Genomic DNA, 19,457 nt, shown 5'->3' on the forward strand with positions numbered 1-19,457 from the left:
CCCATCTCTAAAGATGATTCTTAGGTCTGCCTTTCTAGCCCTCATCTTTCCCTTGAGCTGGAGCTCAGCAGTTGTCTACTGGACGTTTCAGACTGGATGTCCCCGAGACATCTCAAACTCAACTTGTGCTAGACCTAAAAACCCGTCTTCCAACTGCCCTGTGGAAGGTACAGCCGTTTCCATAATTCCCCCCTGGTTGCACCCTCAGTGTTGGCCTCCATGCCTCCTTCTCCTTTACTGGACACATCCGATCACTTGCCAAATCTTGTCCTTTCTACCTTCATGACATTTCTCGCATTCCCACCCCTAAAGAGTGGATGCTGTTGGTACTCTCAGGATTCTGTCATGTAAGGAAGGGGCTCCACTGCTGTGCTCCCCACTTATAATGAACTCATTGAATACCTTTTAGAAAACACACTTACTGAGAAAGTAAAGCAAAAGCAGTTTGGTGCAAACGTTCTCCTCAACCTGGGAGTGTGCTCTTCCCCACCCACACAAATTCCCTGGGGAAAGAGGGCACCAGCTGAAAGTACAGTTGTGGTGAGATGCATGGGTCGGCAATCCGTGTCAAACGGGTGTCTCTGAGCTCCTCCCTTTGAGGAGGGGCTCTCTCCTTAGATATGGCTCTCTGCCACATCTGTGGGTCAGTGCACAGATTGTTCCCCAAAGAATCTCCCTCCCTAAAGTTGTTGCTATCCTTGGACAACCATCCTTGCTTAGCCATCTGTAGAGACTTCCTCTGCTAATTACCACAACCTCTGCTGCCACTCTGGATCACTGAGACTCACTTGAAATGCCCATCTCAAAATACACATTTTCTTAATATCAGGAAAGAATGAACGCAGTAGCATCCGAAGTTCCAGATGCACGTGGACTCATGGTGGCCAGGTGAAGGAATCTGCCATCAGCTCAAAGCAATTCTTCTCGCTTGGAGCTGTCAAAGGAGATACTTGAGAGAGTGGGGTTTCATACCTTACTTATGTGCAGTCAGTTCTGGCTCAGCAGCTCCTGAGTCATTAGTTTTTCTGGCTGTTCAGCTGATTAGAAAACTTTTTGTCATCACGCAGTACCAACTGTTTCTGTCACTGATGGCTGGAAACCAGTTCCCCAAAGTTCCCATGTGGTTGCATAAGAATCATGCGGTAAGTATCCTCACATGCTCTAAGGACTGAGTCCCAGCAGAGATCTGTGCATACTTCAAGGCCTGGGACCAGATCCAGAATATCTAGGTATGCTTTAAGAACCAACTCGCCTAGGCCAGACCAGCCAGCTGATTAGTCAAGGAAGAGAAGATTTAGGGGGACATGACAGCTGTTTTCAAGTATTTGAAGAATTGGGAAGTAAAAGAGGGATTAGATATTTTTGCTCTGGCCCTGAAGGACAAAACTGGCAATAGTGGATGGAAATTGCAAAATTAGGGCTCTAAATGAGTAAAAATCTCCAAACAAATATGACTCTACAGAAGTAGAAAGGGCTGCCTGGGCAGATGTTAGGTGCCCTCTCACTGTAAATTTCCAAGCAAAGAGTGGCTGATTATTTGTGAGGAATGGGACAGGGAGGAGCCTTGGTCAGAGCCAGGGGCTGGTAGCTTAGTACGGTAGTAGGAACACTGGTTCTCGGGGTCAACATTCTAGTTTCAGATCTAATTTCTGCTGCTTATTATATACCCTTTTCTTTATCTGTAAATTGAAGAGGTTGGATCAGTTGGCTTCAGAAGTCTCTTTAGACTCGGAGATTCTTTGGTTCTGTGAAAAAAAGAGCTTGGCATCTCTTCCCCTGCCCTAAGTGAATTTTGAACTTCTAAGGAAGTTGAGCAGCAATGCCTCTTTTGGTATTTGTTAATAATAATGTTTCACATTCCTATAGTGGGTTAAGGTTTACAAATCCCCCTCCTCCCTACTGCCCTGCTGGAGACTCAGTACAGCGATTATTCCCATTGTATAGATAAGAAAAGGAAAGCTCCGAAAGAAGAGATGATCTGCCTGGTGTCCTGGAGCCAGGACATTCATGAGCTGTCCTTTCACCCCAAGTGAACCCCACCCTGACTCCAGGGCCAGGATCCTCTTCAGAGCCCTGTGCCACCTCCTGTGGATCCCTGCTGCATTGAGGAGAGGCAGAAAGGCACAGCGGGCAGAATGCTGCTCTTGGAGCCAGGAGATCAGAGTTCACAGCTTGTCTCAGACCTGAGCAAGTCACTGAGTTCCCTTAACTGTCAATAGGGATGATGTTGTGAATAGGAAATGAGATCATACAGATCTTAAAGTGCTATGCAAACGTGAGATATTCAACACTTTCAGTGACAGAATTCAGAATACGCAGAACAGTAGAGGACTTGGGTTCCCTGGGATATGCAGGAATTTTTTCTCCTTTAAGTGGATCAAACATTGAGGAAGCCTTGGTAGCCTTTTCTAGCAGACTGATGAAAATAGACCTCTTAAGAAGGCTTAAGGACAATGCTGAGAAAACAGGTATTCCTTGTTGTGACTTATCTCCTTTAGGGGAATACGAAACAGTAAAGGTAATTGCCGAAGACCGAGGTAGGCATTTCTAAGAAAGTGTGCCTTTGCTGATCCAGGAAGCTACAGAGACATAAGATAAGTAAAGGGAAGGTTCCCAAAGTACTTGTGTTAGTGGGGGTGGTCATGAGGAGTCATTCAGAGGTAGGGTGGAGCCTGCAGCCAGCCGGGAGTTGCTTGGCTATTCAAGAGAGCTGATCCCGTTGAGGAATGTGCTTAGCCCAATTCAGAAGAGCCAGAAGCTTGTTTCCATAGAGACGTCAATCCACTGGGGTTCACTGGAGATATGTCTTCTTGACCTGGAAAGGCTGTCTTCTTAGTACTGACTTTTGCATCATCCTCAGAGAGTTGATGGATATCCTTTGAGTCAATGATAGTATAAAAGACTCCTCTATTCTAGAAATACTCAATGCTACAATGACTAATGAGCAAAAAGACTCTTCACATGTGTATTTTTCCTGCAGATATTTTTGTTCAGTTGTTTCAGGTGTGTCTGACTCTATAGTATAAGGAAGAACCTTGCCCTGTCCAGTAACGTTGAGCCATGGTGTTATGGGATGGTACTTGTTCTCTTTACTGGCTTGTGTCCATTCTTCTAATCTAGAGGCTCCTTCATCTTGATTCTTTCAATCAGTAAGCACTTCTTTTTTTTCTTTTTTCATAAAAAGGCTAGTATATTTCTTATGAAAACATCTTCCAGGTTTCTTTCAGTTTACAATATTCTATTTTCATGATTTATAAAGCAATTAAGCAAAATTTCATTATTCTGAAATAAAAGGACACAGAAAAAATTTTAATCTGTAAAGTATGTAGACAATAAAATTGTCTTATTGCTATTTTTCCCCATCATAATGTATAAAACGACTTCAACATTTAACAATGAAATGAAAACATGGACAACATGAATGTCAAATTAGAGTTTGGTTTAGCACTTCCCTGGGTCTCTGATTTGCAAAGTCACATGTAAGGCTTGACTTAATACTTGACTTAAAGGTCCTGGCTGCCCACTAACTACATGCATAAAGAACCATTTTGACATGATCCAGCAGGAAGGCTCATGTCCTAATAGTATTCCCTATAAAGAAAGTCTCTTTGAAAGCAGATGTTAGAGCCTCTGCCCCTGGGGGAAGGGCAGTTGGCAGCCCACAAAAAATGATCACTGAGTACATGGGGCTTATCTCAGTAAGCACTTTCTTTTTCGGGGGGAGGTGAGGCAATTGGGGTTAAGTGACTTGCCCAGAGTCACACATGACACTCGCTAGCTGTATGACCCTGGGCAAGTCACTTAACCCCGACTGCCTTGACAGAAAAAACAAAAAAACAAAAAATTAAATGTATTTGTTTTGTTACATTTTAAGTTCCAAACTTTGCCCCTCTTTTTCTCCCCACCCCGCCCTAGAGAAGATGATCATTTAACACAGATTTACAAATATATGTAAAACTATCCTATGTATACTTCTGTTTATCAGTTCTTTCTTTGGAGATGGATAGCATCTTCCTTCATAGGTTCTTTGTGGTTGATTTGAGCATTGGTCTGATCAGCCACAGTCAGACACACTGTAACTTGACTCTAACATAGTGATGTCACTTTGGCCCTCTTCAAGAATGAAGGACAACCATTGTTGATTTGAGGATTTATAATACTCAGAAAGACTTGGTTGTTCAAAATTATACTTCTAACAATATTGTTGTTACTGTATACAATGTTCTCTTGGTTCTACTCACTTCACTTTTCATTATTTCATGCAAATCTTTCCATGTTTTTCTAAAATCTACCGGCTCATCATTTTCGTACAGTACAGCAGTATTCCATCACAATCATATACCACAACTTGTTCAGCCATTTCCCAGTTGGTGGGCATCCCCTCAATTTCTAGTTCTTTGCCATCACAAAGAGAGCTGCTATCAATATTTTAGAGCGTCTAGGTTCTTTTCCTTTTTCTTGATCACCTTGGGAAACAGATGTAATAGTGTTATTACTGGGTCAAAGGATATACAGTTTTGTAATTCTTTGGGTGTAATTCCAGATTGATCTCCAAATAGGTTGGATCAGTTTACAGTTCCACAATAGTGTATTAATGTCCCAATTTTTCTACATCCCCTCCAACATTTATCATTTTCCCCTTCTATCATTTTAGCCAATCTGATGGGTGTAAGATATCTCAAAGTTGTTTTAATTTGCATTTCTTTATCAATAATGATTTTGAATATTTTTATATGACTGTATAATAGTTTTGATTTCTTCATCAAAAGACTGTCTGTTCATATCCTTTGACCATTTATCAGTTGGAGAATGACTCGTATTCTTATAAATTTGACAGAGTTCTCCATGTATTTGAGATATGACACCTTTATCTGAGAAATTGTCTATAAAATTTCCCCCCTCCCAATATTCTGCTTTCCTTTTAATCTTGGCTACATTGGTTTTATTTGTACAGAAATGTTTTGATTTAATGTAATCAAAATTATCCATTTTACATCTCACAATGCTCTCTCTCTCTCTTGTTTATTTGTAAATTCTTCTCCCATCCACAAATCTGATAGGTAATGTGTTCCCATATTCTTCTAGTTTTCTTATGAAATCTCCCTTTATATCTAGGTCTTGTGTCCATTTTGACCTTATATTGGTAAGTGGTACAAGATATTGATTTATGCCCAATTTCTGCCAGACGACTTTCCAGTTTTCCCAACAGTTTTTGCCAACTAGTGTGTTCTTATCCCCAAAGCTTTGCTCTTTGCATTTGTCGAAAAACAAGGTTACTATAATCATTTACAACTGTATATTGTATGTTTACTTTGTTACACTGATCCACCTTTCTCGTTCTTAGCCAGTACCAGATAGTTTTGATAACTACTGCCTTATAAGTTTAAGATCTGGTACTGCTAAACTTCCTTCCTTTAAATTTTTTTCATTAATTCCTTTGATATTCTTGACCTTTTGTTCTTCCAAATGAATTTTATTATTATTTTTCTAGCTCAGTGAAATAATTTTTTTGGTAATTTAATTGGGATGGCATTGAATAAGTAGATTAGTTTAGGTAGAATTGTCATTTTTATTATATTGGCTCTGCCCACCCACGAACACTTAATATTTCTCCAGTTATTTAAATCTGACTTTGTTTGTATAAAAAATGTTTTATAATTATGTTCGTGTAGTTCCTGGGTTTGTCTTGGCAGGTATAGGCCCAGGTATTTTATACAGTCTACAGTTATTTTAAAATGAGGTATCTCTTATTATTTCTTAAGGGATTTGTTGGTGATGTATAGAAATGCTGATGATTTATTTGGGTTTATTTTATATCCTGCTACTTTGCTAAAATTATTAATTGTTTCAACTAACTTTTTAGTTAAATCTCTAGGATTTTTCAAGTATATCATCATGTTGTCTGCAAAGAGAGATAGTTTTATTACTTCATTGCCCCTTCTGATTCCTTTAATTTCTTTTTCTTCTCTTATTGCTGTTGCTGGAATTTCTGATACAATATTGAATAATATTAATGCTAATGGAAATCTTTATTTCACTCCTGATCTTATTAAGGCTTCTAGTTTATCCCCATTGCAAACAATACTTGCTGGTGATTTCAGGTAAATGCTTCTTATCATTTTAAGGCAAAGTCCATTTATACCTGTGCTTTAGAATGTTTTTAATAGGAATCTATCTACCTATCTCCTGCTAGTAGAGTGTTTCCTGAGGTAAGGCTGTTAGGGGCAGGACCAGAAGTCTTCCATCTGCACCAAAGCAACCACTTCAGTCCGGCCCCGCACAAGGCAACTTCCACCTCCTGCTGCCAGCCCAGTCTCCCAACTATGAGGTAGAGAACCTTCTGGGCAAAGAAGAGCGACCCTTCCTTTGACTTCAGGCGCCCCATCCCCTGCTGTGCCTGTTCTTTGAGGGTGCAGAGTGGTGCCCTCCATTCGATGATGAACATTCTCACCCTGGTCATATCCTTCACATCTCAGTGACTCTGAACTCATCGATCATTTTCCAAATCCCATTCCACACCCCAGCCACCCTATTCCTTATTCCTATCCCCCTCCACCCTCTCACCCTAAAATTTTATCTGAATCCACCTAGCCCTTCTACTGTGCCTTCTGGAAAGCCTGTGCCATAGTCAACAACTTCTCATCTTTTAAATCTTTTTCTCTCCCAATCCTTCCATCTTCTAGCTCTTACTGAAACCTGGCTCCCCATGATGATACAGGTTCCCTGGCCACCCTTTCCTGTCCTGGCTGCACCTTCACTCATCCTCCCTGGCGCATTGTTTAGGGCAGGGGGAGTTGAGAGACTCCTTGCTCCCCATTGTCACTTCCAGGTTCTTCCTCGTCCTCCTTCACTCAGTAGCCTCTCTTCCTTTGAGATTCATGCCATTCATATCTACCAACCAATCAAAATCCTGGTAGCTATTGGCTACAGAATCCTTAGGTCATTGCTCTTCCTTCAGTGAAGTTGATAACCTGGCTCACAATTTTTCTCTTCACCCCACCTTCTGACCTCATACCAGAGGACTTCAACATACATATTGACTCTCCCTCAAATAGCTTAGCCACTCAGTTCCTCAACCTACTCACTTCCCATGAGTTACTCCTCCACTCTACCTTAGCCATATGCAAAGATGGTCATGACATCAATCTTTCCGTCATCCATAAATGTACGACCTCCACACTCAAGAATTCTGAAATTCCTTTATCTGACCACAATCTGTTAGCTTTTCACCTGTCCCTCTGCTTTCCCTTACATAATCCTATTCCTCATTCACAATGTGACCTCCAATCGACTGACCCCTTGATCTCCCAGGCAATTTCTCCACACTAGCCAATCATGCCCCAGTGTCTTTGCTGACCTCCAGTCTCCTATCTCCAACTCCCTTTTAGACATCTTGAATTGGATGTCCAATAGGCATCTTAAACGCAATATGTCCAAAACAGAACTTGTTACCTTTACCTCTAAACCCTCCCCACCTCCTATCTTCTCTGTTATTTTAGAGAGCTGTAATACCATCTTCCCAGTCCCTCAGGCTAATAGTCATAATGGGGAAGCTGAGCCAGGAGGCTCCCATCTTGGACTGAGGCTAAAATTGTCCTCTCAGCTTTTCCCCATGCTGACTTCCTACCAGTATCACATTCTCTGAGTAGCTTGTGGCATTTCTCTCAGATGGTGGATTATTGATTATCAATGGATTATTATGATCCATCAGACAACTCAAAGTAAAATCCTATGAGCTTTTACCTCACACAGCAAGTTTCACTAATCACAGCTTAGGATAAACTTTTCCAGGATTTACATCTCAAACTTAAATTTGTCCTGGTGTAAAAAGCCAATTATTGAAGATTTCTATATACTTGCAAATTCTTAGCAAGCCATAACCCAAATGAGCTTTTTTGGCTAGTTTACACATTAAGACAATAACTGAATGATTTTAGTAGTAACCAAATTATGAAAAGTTGCTTGACATAACTGATACAAAAAGTTCACTAATTTGAAACTTGAAACAAACCTCCAAATTACTTTACACAGAGAATCAACATCTTATCATTAACAGTTAATACTACAACTTTAAAAGAACGTGCTTACCAAAGTTTAGAGGCCATTTTCTTTACCTTGAGCAGAATGTGCGGAACCTGGATGATGCTTCCAGGCAAAGGTTGCCCCAGTGCCCAAGGCCATTGCCAGTGGGGCCCATGCTGTAGCTGCTGGCCCTCACCCCTCCTTCCTTTCCCCAGGTGGGGGAGGACAAAATCAAAGGTGAGGGAGAAAGGGTGAAACTCTCTTCTCCTGTGAGAGGGGTTAATGGATACCCTCTTGACTCAAGGGAAGGGAGTGGGAGAAAGGAGTGACCAGGGTTGTAAGGAGGAGTTTCAGAACTCCTGAATGATCAATCACAAAACTCCAGAATCTGCCAAGATCTTTGTAGCTGTTCTAACTTTCCCAGTAACCTCCATGAAGGAGGATTCAGAGGTGTAGAGGGAAGGGAGTAAGGAAGCCTCAGGGAACCAAAAAGCAACTGCCGTTTTCCCCAATTCCCTAGCGCCGAGAGAATGGACAGAATTGGGCATACGGTTCTGGAGAGGGTGTCCGTCCTTGTCCTCTGTGCTGTGGAAGGTGTCCCCAGGTCCATGGCCTCAAACTGACCCAGTGGACCAAGAGCCTGAGAGCATCAGGCTGAGTACGAGGCAGCCTCGGAACTGTGTGCCTGAAAAGCACCTCCAAGTCTTGGTGCTTTGGACAGCAACCCCCAACTGCAGAGCAAGAAAGGAGGGGGAGGAGAGGCTTACATACCTTCCAGTCTTGGCTGGAGAAGAACCTGGGGTTAGGCAGTTTTCCCGTATGGGCCACCAAAATGTTGAGGTTTAGTTAGGGGTTTAGGGGTGCTGGGTGGGACCCCAAAAATCAAAACATGCAGGTACTGCCTGAAAGAATTTGACCCAAGCCTTATTTCAGCCAAAGACAAGATTTATTAGAACATCTGGCATATTGGACAGACTCTTACGGAGTCTAAACATTATGAAGCTGTTGGCTAGATTCTGTGAATTTGAGCAGTGCTAGATTTTAAGAATCTAAGCTCCCCAACTTCTTTCTACTGGATCCTTCTCTATTGCTTTCAAACATCTCCAAGTCTAAGCCTTCACTAGACCCTAGCATCCTGTTTAGTTATCATTCTGAATCTCTCCCCATTTTCAACCAAACTCTTAGAAAAAGCTGCCTGAACTCCTTGACTCCATTTTCCCTTCTCTTTATCACTTAGCTAAAAGTGCTTTCTCCAAGGTTACCAATCATCTCCTAACTGCCATATTTTATGGTCTTCTTTGAGTCCTCATCCCTCTTAACTTCTCTGTTGAGCACAACACTGTTGACCACCCTCTTCTTCTAAATGCTCTCTCTGGGTTTTCCTTTTTCCTTCCCTTTTATTTCTTCCCTCAGTATCATTGGAACATAACAAAATCATTTGCAGATCCTTTTTTCTTTTTGCTCCCTCTGTGACCCCTGATGACATTAGGGTTCTAAAGCAACATTTTTTTTCTTTTGAGTTTTAATGATACTGCTCTCTCCTGGTTCTCTTCCACTCTGTCTGACTACTGCTTTTCAGTCTTCTTTGCTAGCTCTTCATTTCTATGTCATGTATCCTAATTGTGCGTGTTCCCCAAGATTCTGTCATGAGTCTTGTTCTCTCCTTTCTATTTTTTTCTTGTTTTATAATAATAATAAAAATAATTATGATAGCTAAAGTTTATATAGCACTTACTATATACCAGGGACTGTGCTAAGCACTTTACAATTATTATCTCATTTGATCTCACAACAGAGCTGGGAGGTAGGTGCTATCATTATCCCCAGGACTTGCCCAGGGTTACACAGTAAGTGTCTGAGGCTGGATTTGAACTCAGGTGTTCCTGATTACAGGCCCAGTGCTCTATCGATTGTACCACCTACCTGCCCTCTATACAGATACGTCTAGGTTCCTTAAAGGCAACACTTCTATAATTTCTAATAATGATGACCTGGTCTCAAACTGCCATCAGAAACCATTCTGTTTCCATAAGTCTGCGGCTATTTGTTCATTGCTTCTTTTCAAAATATCACTGACTGAGTTCATGTAACTGTTGCTAATAGGAGGTGCTTTGATTCCACTGTTGAATCTTAGTCATTTCATAAGACCCATCTGGAGGTATAAAACCATACTAATTTCTTCCCTTTCTCCTTTTGAAAACATTACAAAAGTAGTGTCATAGTCTGAAGTCTTTAGATTCTTCTGAATGAGAAACCTTACCAGTTTTTCAAAATATCCATTTGGAAAGAAGGTTCTACACTGAAATCTTTTTACATCGTCATTTTTGAAGACCTAACCACTTTCTAAAGCAAGAGACCTGTCAAAGCCAAGATGGCAGATTAGGGGCAACCACCCTGCTGAATCTTTGAACGTTCCCCTCCAAATAACTTTAAAATGGGGCAGCTAGATGGTGTAGTGCATAGAGCACCGGCCCTGAAGTCAGGAGGACCTGAGTTCAAATCCAGCCTCAGACACGTAACGCTCACTAGCCGTGTGACTCTGGGCAAGTCACTTAAACCCAATTGCCTAACCAACAAAACAAAAAACAAAATTGTAAAATAATTCCTCAGATCAAATTTGGAAGCAGCAGAGCCAACAAAAGGTCAGGGTGGGGCATTTTTCCCGACTAAGACAACTTAAGAGGTCAGTAGGAGAAGTCTGTGGCAACAGCAGGGAGGCTGTCCAGAGCCCATATACATGGCAGCAGCTGCACATTTAGAAGCTCTCAGCCCAGAGATGGGTAAGGTAGGTAAGGGGTCTAACAAATGGTCAGAAAGAGTTTACAAGGCACCCTTTGATGGCACCGGGTACAGCTTGCACTGATTGGCAACTCTCCTGCCCTTACACAGTTCTGGGTGACAATCCCAGGGTAGAAAGAAGCTCTGGGAGTTGGTCACAAAGGAGCAGGGGCCATAGTCACAGTACCAAAGCAAAGAGGAACAGTAGTGCTTGCAGCTGCAAGGGACCAGGGCCCTTCCTGGGTAAAGACCAGAGTGTAGACCAGAAGATCAATGTCCATGTCTCTCCCAGGATCACACCACCTTGGGAGCTCCTGAAACTTGCAGGCCCCTCAGAACTAGCTCTGAAAACACAGCACGAAAAAGTTTGAAACTTGGCATAGCGCCTCCCCACCCCTAGATGAACAAAGCCCAACTTTAACATAAAGTTAAAAGTAAAAAGAAATAGGCTGGAAAAGTGAGCAAACAATTAAAAAGAAAGATTTGATCATAAAAAGCTACTACAGTGGAAGGGAAGACCAAGAAATAAACTCAGAAGACAACAGTATGAAAACAGGTACAACCAAATCCTCAAAGGAAAATGCTAATTGGACCCAAGCCCAACAAGAATTCTTGGAAGGATTAAAGAGATAAGAGTGGTAGAGGAAAATTTGGGGGGGGGAGGAAGAGAGTGATGAAAGAAAATTATGAAAAGAGAATTAACAGCTTGGCAAAAGAGACACAAAAACTGAAAGAAAAAAAGTAATACTTTAAAAAACAGAATTGGGGGGCAGCTAGGTGGTGCAGTAGATAGAGCACTGGCCCTGAAGTCAGGAGGACCTGAGTTCAAATCTGGCCTCAGACCAAACACTTGACACTTACTAGCTGTGTGACCCTGGGCAAGTCACTTAACCCTAATTGCCTAAAAAACAAACAAAAACCAGAACTGGCCAAATGATAAGAGAGGTACAAAAATTCACTGAAGAGAACTCTTTAAAAAGCAGAATGGGCCAAATGGAAAAGGAGGTACAAAAATTCACTGAATAAAATAATTCCTTAGAAGTTAGAATTGGGCAACTGGAAATCAGTGACTCCATGAGACATCAAGAAACAATAAAAGTCAAAAGAATGAAAAATAGAAGAAAGTGTGAAATATCTCATTGGAAAAAACAACTCACCTGGAAAATAGATCGAGGAGAGATAATTTACAATTATTGGACTACTTGAAAGCCCTCATCAAATAAAGAACCTAGACATATTTCAAGAAATCATAAAAACTGCCCCAATATCTTAGACCCAGAGGGTAAAATAGAAATTAAAAGAATCCACTGATCACTTCCTGAAAGAGATCTCAAAATGAAAACTCCCAGGAATATTACAGTTAAATTGTAGAGTACCTAGGTCAAAGAAAAAAATACTTCAAGCAGCCAGAAAGAAACAATTCGAATATGGTGGAGGCACAGTCATGATAACACAAGATTTACCACATTAAAGGAGCAGAGGTCTTGGAATGATATTCCAAAGGACAAAGGAGGCAGGATTATAACCAAGAATAACCTACCAAGCAAAATTGAGTATAATCTTTCAGGGGGAAATGAATGTTTAATGAAATAGAGGACTTCCAAACATTCCTGATCAAAAGACCAGAGCTGAAATTTTACATTCAAACAGAAGACCCAAGAGAAGCATAAAAAGGTAAACATCGAATAGTAATCATAATGGACTCAATAAGGTTAAGCTTTTTATATTCCTATATGGGAAGATGGCACATGTAATTCCTAAGAACTTTATCATTATTAGAGCAGTTAAAAGAAGGTTACATAGACAGAGGACATGATTATGAGTTGATTGTTGGAATGATCGCCAAAAAAAATGAGGGTGTAAGAAAGAGGGATGCGCCGGGGAAAGGGAGAAGGGCGAGTCAGAATGGGGAAATTTTTCTTACAGAAAAGAGGTGCACAGGGAAGAGCTTTTACAATGAAGGGGAAAGTTGGGGAGTAGGCAATGCTTGAACCTCACTCTCATCAGAATTGGTTCAAAGAGGGAAGAATATATATACACATTCAGTTATGTATAGAAATGTGACTTGCACAGTAAGGAAATAAGAGGGGAAGGGGAAAGGAGAAAGGGGTGGAATGAGAAAAAAAGGTGGGTGGATTAAGGGGAGCAGTGGTTAGAAGCAAAATAGATTTTTGAGGAGGGACAGAATAAAAATAGAGAGGAAGAAACAGAGGAAAATGGGATGGGGGGAAATACATAGTAATCGTGACTATGAACGTAAATGGGATGAGCTTGACCATACAATGGAAGTGATAGCAGAGTAAATGAGAAACCAGAATCCAACAATATGTTGTTTATGAGAGACACACTTGAAACAGAAAAACACTCACAGAGTTAAAATAAAGGGCTGGAGCAGAATCTAATAAGATTTATTTAAAGTAAAAATGGCTGGAGTAGCAATCATGATCTCAGATGAAGCAAAAGCAAAAATGGACCTAATTAAAAGAGATAATCAAGGAAGTTATGTTATGCTAAAAGGTACCATAGGCAATAAAGCAACATAAAAAATTGTTACAGCAAGTTTCTCTAATAAAAGCCTCATTTCTCAAATATTTATTGGGTATAGAGCTGAGTCAAATTTATAAAAATAAGTCATTCTCCAGTTGATAAATGGTCGAAGGATATAAACAGGTAGTTTTCAGAAGAAAAAAATCAAAGCTATCTATAGTGATCAAAAAAAATGGTCTAAATCACTATTGATTAGAGAAATGCAAATGAAAACAATTCAGGTACCATCTCACACCTATCAGAAATGATGAATGTTGGAGGAGATGAGGGAAAAATAGGTATACTAATGAATTGCTGGTGGAGTAGTGAACTGTTCCAGCCATTCTGGAGAACAATTTGGAACTATGCCCAAAGGTCTACAAAACTATGCATATTCTTTGACCCAGTAATAAAACTACTAGGCTTATGTCCCAAGGAGATCAAAGGAAAAGGACCTATATGTACAAAATATTTATAGCAACTCTTTTTGTAGTGGCAAAGAATTGGAAAGTGAGGGGGTGCTGATCAGTTGTTGGGGAATGGATGAACAAGTTGGGGCTTATGATTGTGATGGAATATGATTGTGCTATAAGAAATGATGAGGGGGGAGGCTACAGAAAAAAAAAACATGGCAAGACCTATATGAACTGATGCAAAGTGAAGTGAGAAGAACCGGGAGATCATTCTGCACAATAACAGCAAAGTTGTAATGATGATCAGTGATGTGATGATGAAACACTTGGCTACTCTGATCTATACAATGATCCAAGACAACTCCAAAGGACTTGTGATGAAAAAAAATGCCATCTACCTCCAGAGAGAGAACTGATGAACTCTGAGCGCAAATTGAAGTAGAATTTTCTCACCTTATTTTCTTGCTTTTTTAAAAATGTGACTAATATGGAAATATGTTTTGCATGATTTCATATGTATAATTGATGTTATATTGCCTTCTCAGTGAGTGGGGGAGGGAATGAGAGGGAAGGAAATTGGAACCTAAAACTGAAAAAGGAAAGAATGCTAAATACAAATAAATAATAAATTAGAATGTTAAAAAATAAAGCAAGAGACCTTATTAACCCAGGAAAGAATTCTCCCAAAATTGATTATGGTAATAATTAGACCAAGAGTAGAAGGCCCTTTTGGTAATTTGATTAAATGAAGCATCTCTCAAGTTCCCCTTTTTACCAGGTAGAAAGGGAAATCATCAGGAGCAGTTAAAGAAGGCTTGAATGATTTTAATCCCTAATATTTAGAGAAACAATTTTCCAGAGTCTGCTGAAAATTGTGTTATTGTGCTTACTGAATCCAAATGGTTGGTTGCTGTCCTTCATTCTCAAGGAGGACCAGAATGATATGAGCTCGGAAGGCTCTATCATAGGTTGGGCACAAATAGTTCACATGAACATTTGGAGTTCATTTGTGCATCTCATGCTTCTTTTGAGCTACTGTAATTCTGCTTTGCTCATAGAGCGCAAAGCCTTCTTCAATGTGGGCAGGCCATGCTGGGCGGTCCTTTGCCATGTCTCCTATGCCTCACAGAGTTCTTCAGAGAGACCTCGAGAATGTCCTTGTATCACTTCTTTTTTTGGGGGGGTGTTAGGCAATGGGGTTGAGTGACTTGCCCAAGGTCACACAGCTTGTAAGTGTTATGTGTCTGAGGCCAGATTTGAACTCAGGTCCTCCTGAATCTAGGGCTGGTGCTCTATCCACTGGGCCACCTAGCTGCCCCTTGTATCACTTCTTCTGACCTCCGTATGAACACTTGGCTTGTGTGAGTTCTTTGTAAAGTAGTCTTATATGGAAACATATGTTTGGCATTTGAACAACATGGCCAGAGCATCAGAGTTGCACTTTCTGCAGCAGAGTTTGAATGCTTGACAGCTTATTTTGAGAAAGGACCTTATCTTGCAAGGTGATCTTCAGAATTTTCCTGAGACAATTCAAATGGAAGCAGTTCAGTTTCCTGGCATGTTGCTGGAATACTGTCCATATTTCACAGGCATACAAGAAAGAGGTCAGCACAACGGCTTTGTAGACCTTCAGTTTGGTTGGCAGTCTAATACCTTTTCTCTCCCACACTTTCCTTCAGAGCCTCCCAAACACTGAACTATCTCTGGCAATGTGTGCATCAATCTCATCATCTGTATGTACATCCCTGGAAAGTGTACTGGCAAGGTAAGGGAACTTATCCACGGTATTCAAAATTTCTCCGTTTGTTATAACTGATGGTTCCATAGATGGATGGTGTGGTGCTGGCTAGTGAAGAACCTGTGTTTTCTTGGTGTTAATTGTTAGGCCAAAATTAGCACAAGCAGCAGAGAATTGATCTAAACTTTGTTGCATGTCAGCCTCAAAGGTAGCATGGAGTGTACAATCATCTGCAAACAAAAAATCATGCAGCAGTTCTCCCTCCACTTTAGTCTTGGCTTGTAGCCTTTTCAAGTTAAATAATTTACCATCAGGGCCGTAGCTGACTTTGATGCCGTTTTCACCCTCGTTGACGGTGTCTGACGACATTGCTGAAAACATCATGCTAAAAAGCATGCGAGCAAGCACATAGTCTTGCTTCACTCCATTGATGACTGGGAAAGCTTGAAAGCATCATCCATTAATCAGAATCTGTGCAAGCATGCCATCATGAAACTGATGTACAAGACTGATGAACTTCTCTGGGCAACCAAATTTTGTCGTTATCTTCTGCAAGCCTTCATGACTGACAGTATCAAAGGCCTTGGTCAGATCAATGAATGTTGGGTACAGACCTCTCTTCTGGTCCTGGCATTTCTTCTGGAATTGTCGGGCAGCAAAAACCATATTGGCCATTCCTTGGCCCTTTCTGAAGCCCTCTCGGGTAGATGACCATCTTCCAAGTGAAGGATCAGCCTATTATGGAGTACTCTGGCAAGAATCATGCCAACCGTGACCAAGAGAGAGATCCCCTTGTGATTGTCACAGGACAATCTATTTCCTTGACTTTTATAGAGATGAACAATGGAGGTATCTTTGGACTCCTGGGGGATAACCTCCTCTTGCCATGTAACCTGGAAAATTTCAGCCAGTTTTTGTACGAGCAGCAGACCCCTGCCTTGTAGATCTCTGCTGGAATAGAATCAGCACCAGGTGATTTGCCACATGAGAGGAGCTTAATGGCATTCAAAACCTTCAGTTTTGAAAACATTCAGTGACCTTCAATTGGAAAGTCAGCTAGGGAGAGATTGACTTCAGCCTGAAGTGTATGGTCAGTGGCTTCAGCATCGATTGATGATGGCCTGTTGAGAACAGTGTGGAAGCGTTCAGCCCATCTCTCCAGGATCATGTCATCACTGATCAATGTGGCTCCATTGGCACTGAGTAGGTGAGCTGCACCATAGCTCTTTGGCCCATAAATAGCCTTCAGGACATCACAGACGTGCTTTGGAGTATCACTGTAGTCTAAAACTGTATTTCATTTGCCTTCTTATCTTGCAAAGCCAGAATACAAGGGTTTCTCATCCAAATAAAAAAAAATATACAAATGTTTTCAAAAACTTCTCATGATAAATCTCAGATCTATCCGTTGGAAATTTGTAAGGAGTGGCAATAAAAAAAAATACCTTTTATTCCCCTAACTGACAAATAGAGGATATAAATAGGCAGTTTTCAGAAGAAATCCAAGCTGTCAATGGCCATATAAAAATACTCCAAGTCACTAATAATTAAATAAAATTAAAACTGTTCTGAGACACCACCTCACATCCATCAGATTGGTTGACACGACAGAAAACGAAAATGACAAATGCTGGAGATGATGTGGGAAAACAGATACATTAGTGCACTGTTGGTAGAGCTGTGAAACTAGTCTAACCATTCTGGAAGGCCATTTGAAACTATGCCCCAAAGGTTATTAGACTGTGCAGACCCTTTAACTCAGCAATACTGCTTCTTGGGCTACACCCCCAAAGAGATAAAAAGGGACTATTTTTGTACCCACATGTACAAAAATATCTATAGCAACTCTTTTTGTGTGGTGGCAAAGAATTGGAAACCAGGGGAATGCCCATCAACTGGGAAATGGCTGAACAAGTTGTCACATATAAATGTGATGGAATACCATTGCATTATAAGAAAAGATGAAGGGGGTGGTTTCAGAAAAATCTGGGAAGACTTATATGAACTGATGTAAAATAAAGTGAGCAGAACCAGGAGAACAATTCACACAGTAACAGCAATATTGTAACAATAATCCATAGTGAAAGACTTAGCTATTCTAGTCAATACAGTGATCTAAGACAATTCCAAAGGACTTATATTGAAAAATGCTATCCACCGCCAGACAGAGCATGGATGAACTCTGAGTGCAGATGAAAACCTTTTTTTCCTCTTTATTTTTCTTTCCTTTTTTTTTTTTTTGCAACATGGCCAATGTATAAATATATTTTGCATGACTACACACACATACATACATAATGGATATCATATTTCTTGCCTTCCCAATGATTGGGGGAAGGGTACAGGGAGGATAAGAATTTGGAACTGAAAATAAAAATTTTAAATGAAAAAAAATGTATTATCAAATCAGGCAGACCAAGTAGCCTAGACACCTGCTTGCTGCCTGCTAAGGAAGCAAAGCATTGCAACAGCCTTGTCCAAGTTTCTCAGCTGGAGAAGAACTAAGGCAAGGCCAGAAACCCTGCAAACTAGAAGGTGCATGACTGTGTTATCAAGAGGTAAAAATAAAACTCTCCCAAATGGATTTTAAAACCCTGAGGAATGACTGAAGCTTTCTTAATGAAAGTTTGTGTGGAATGTCTTATTAGAGAACTCCAGGCCAGCATGTAGCAAACTTGCCGCTTGTTCTTCATTTCAAAGAGGACCAGTGACATCACAGAGTGATGTGTTGACTCACACGTAAATTGGATTTAAGTAAGGCAGAACTGCACAAAGTTGTCAGCCTCACTCTTTCTTAGTGAGTCATTGAAGGCCAGTGGAGAGAAAAAAGCCAAGATGACTGGCAATGGCCTGGGATGCGGTGGTTGACCTTGGCATCTTCAATGACTGACCAAGCTTTAGGTACTCCACAGCATCTGCTTTAGCCACCTTCATAGCTGTTAGAACAAATTGTTCTTATCCACCCGTTCAGCCAAGGAAAGTCTTCAGATGCTTGGGGTAGACATCCCCTTCCCTCACCAACAGGTTTGAGGCCTGTCAGTTACCCTTAACCCAGTTTAGCCTATCTGCTTTTACTAAGATGGTTCTACTAGGGTGTGGCTGCTGTTGCTCATGCTACAGCTTCTTGAAACCACAAGTGAGAGTTGGGTAACCAGTTGGACACCAACGGTGGATGAGCAGCTCTGAAAAGAGCTTAGCGAGCCCTCACTCCAGAGGTGCTAGTCCTCCCTCAATACTCCATATACCCCACGTAGCAAACTAAGAGACCGATGAAGGGAAAAGAAGGTGAGAATTGATCTAAAGGAATTATGTTTCAGTGAGGCTTCAAGAAAATCTTTATAAATGGGGCCATCGCAAGTAAGGACCATCTTGAGTCAGGAAGAATTTTTACCCCGTGTGGCACAGGTCAGCTCAGTTGTCATCTTTGTCACCCTACAAGTCTCCAGAATCACAATCGCCTCCCTGGCTTTTACTGCGATAGTGTTCGTACCCATTCCATCTTCCTTCACTTCTCCTGCCGTAACCCCCTTGCTGTTCCTTCTGGAGTAGGCCAAACACCCTGTCACTGCTACCAAAGGAGTTGCCTTTCAAGCCTTGGCATGACTTTCCCACATGGTCCACTTTGATCTGTCACTCATCCATTTCTGACCAGCATGGCATCCGTAGCATGTACAGGGCTGGTGAAGGTGATGGACCTTTGTACATCCCTGTCTTGGATGACCATGACCTCGGCTGTGTCCTTGAAGCTACTGAACTGCTGCTTCAATGCCTACTTGTCCATGTTGAAGTCCTTGGGTGTGGTAATGACTCAAGTGAACAGAGGACAGTGAGGAAAGACTACTCTTTTATATTTAATGCTCTACAGGCGGTTGCACAGATGGTATAAAATAAATCCTTTTTATAATTGAGTTGGAATATTTGGATGCAAATTCATCTTCTGTAGCCTCACTGAAAGCATCTTTAGGACAGCTTCATAGCAG

The 19,457-nt window shown here is 41.1% G+C and overlaps 1 protein-coding gene across 1 annotated transcript in view; it reads left to right on the top strand.

Moving 5' to 3' along the window:
• Positions 1-19,457, top strand: part of TOP6BL (TOP6B like initiator of meiotic double strand breaks) — a 75,585-nt gene that overhangs the window by 18,630 nt on the left and 37,498 nt on the right. The window contains exons 5-7 of the mRNA XM_078148890.1: positions 209-347; positions 1,038-1,142; positions 15,493-15,504. Coding sequence (XP_078005016.1) covers positions 209-347; positions 1,038-1,142; positions 15,493-15,504 — 256 coding nt within the window. The remainder of the gene's footprint in view (positions 1-208; positions 348-1,037; positions 1,143-15,492; positions 15,505-19,457) is intronic.

This window comes from Phascolarctos cinereus, unplaced genomic scaffold (assembly GCF_003287225.1).
Source record: "Phascolarctos cinereus isolate Bilbo 61053 unplaced genomic scaffold, phaCin_HiC Scaffold_9;HRSCAF=440, whole genome shotgun sequence".
NCBI classification, from domain to species: domain Eukaryota; kingdom Metazoa; phylum Chordata; class Mammalia; order Diprotodontia; family Phascolarctidae; genus Phascolarctos; species Phascolarctos cinereus.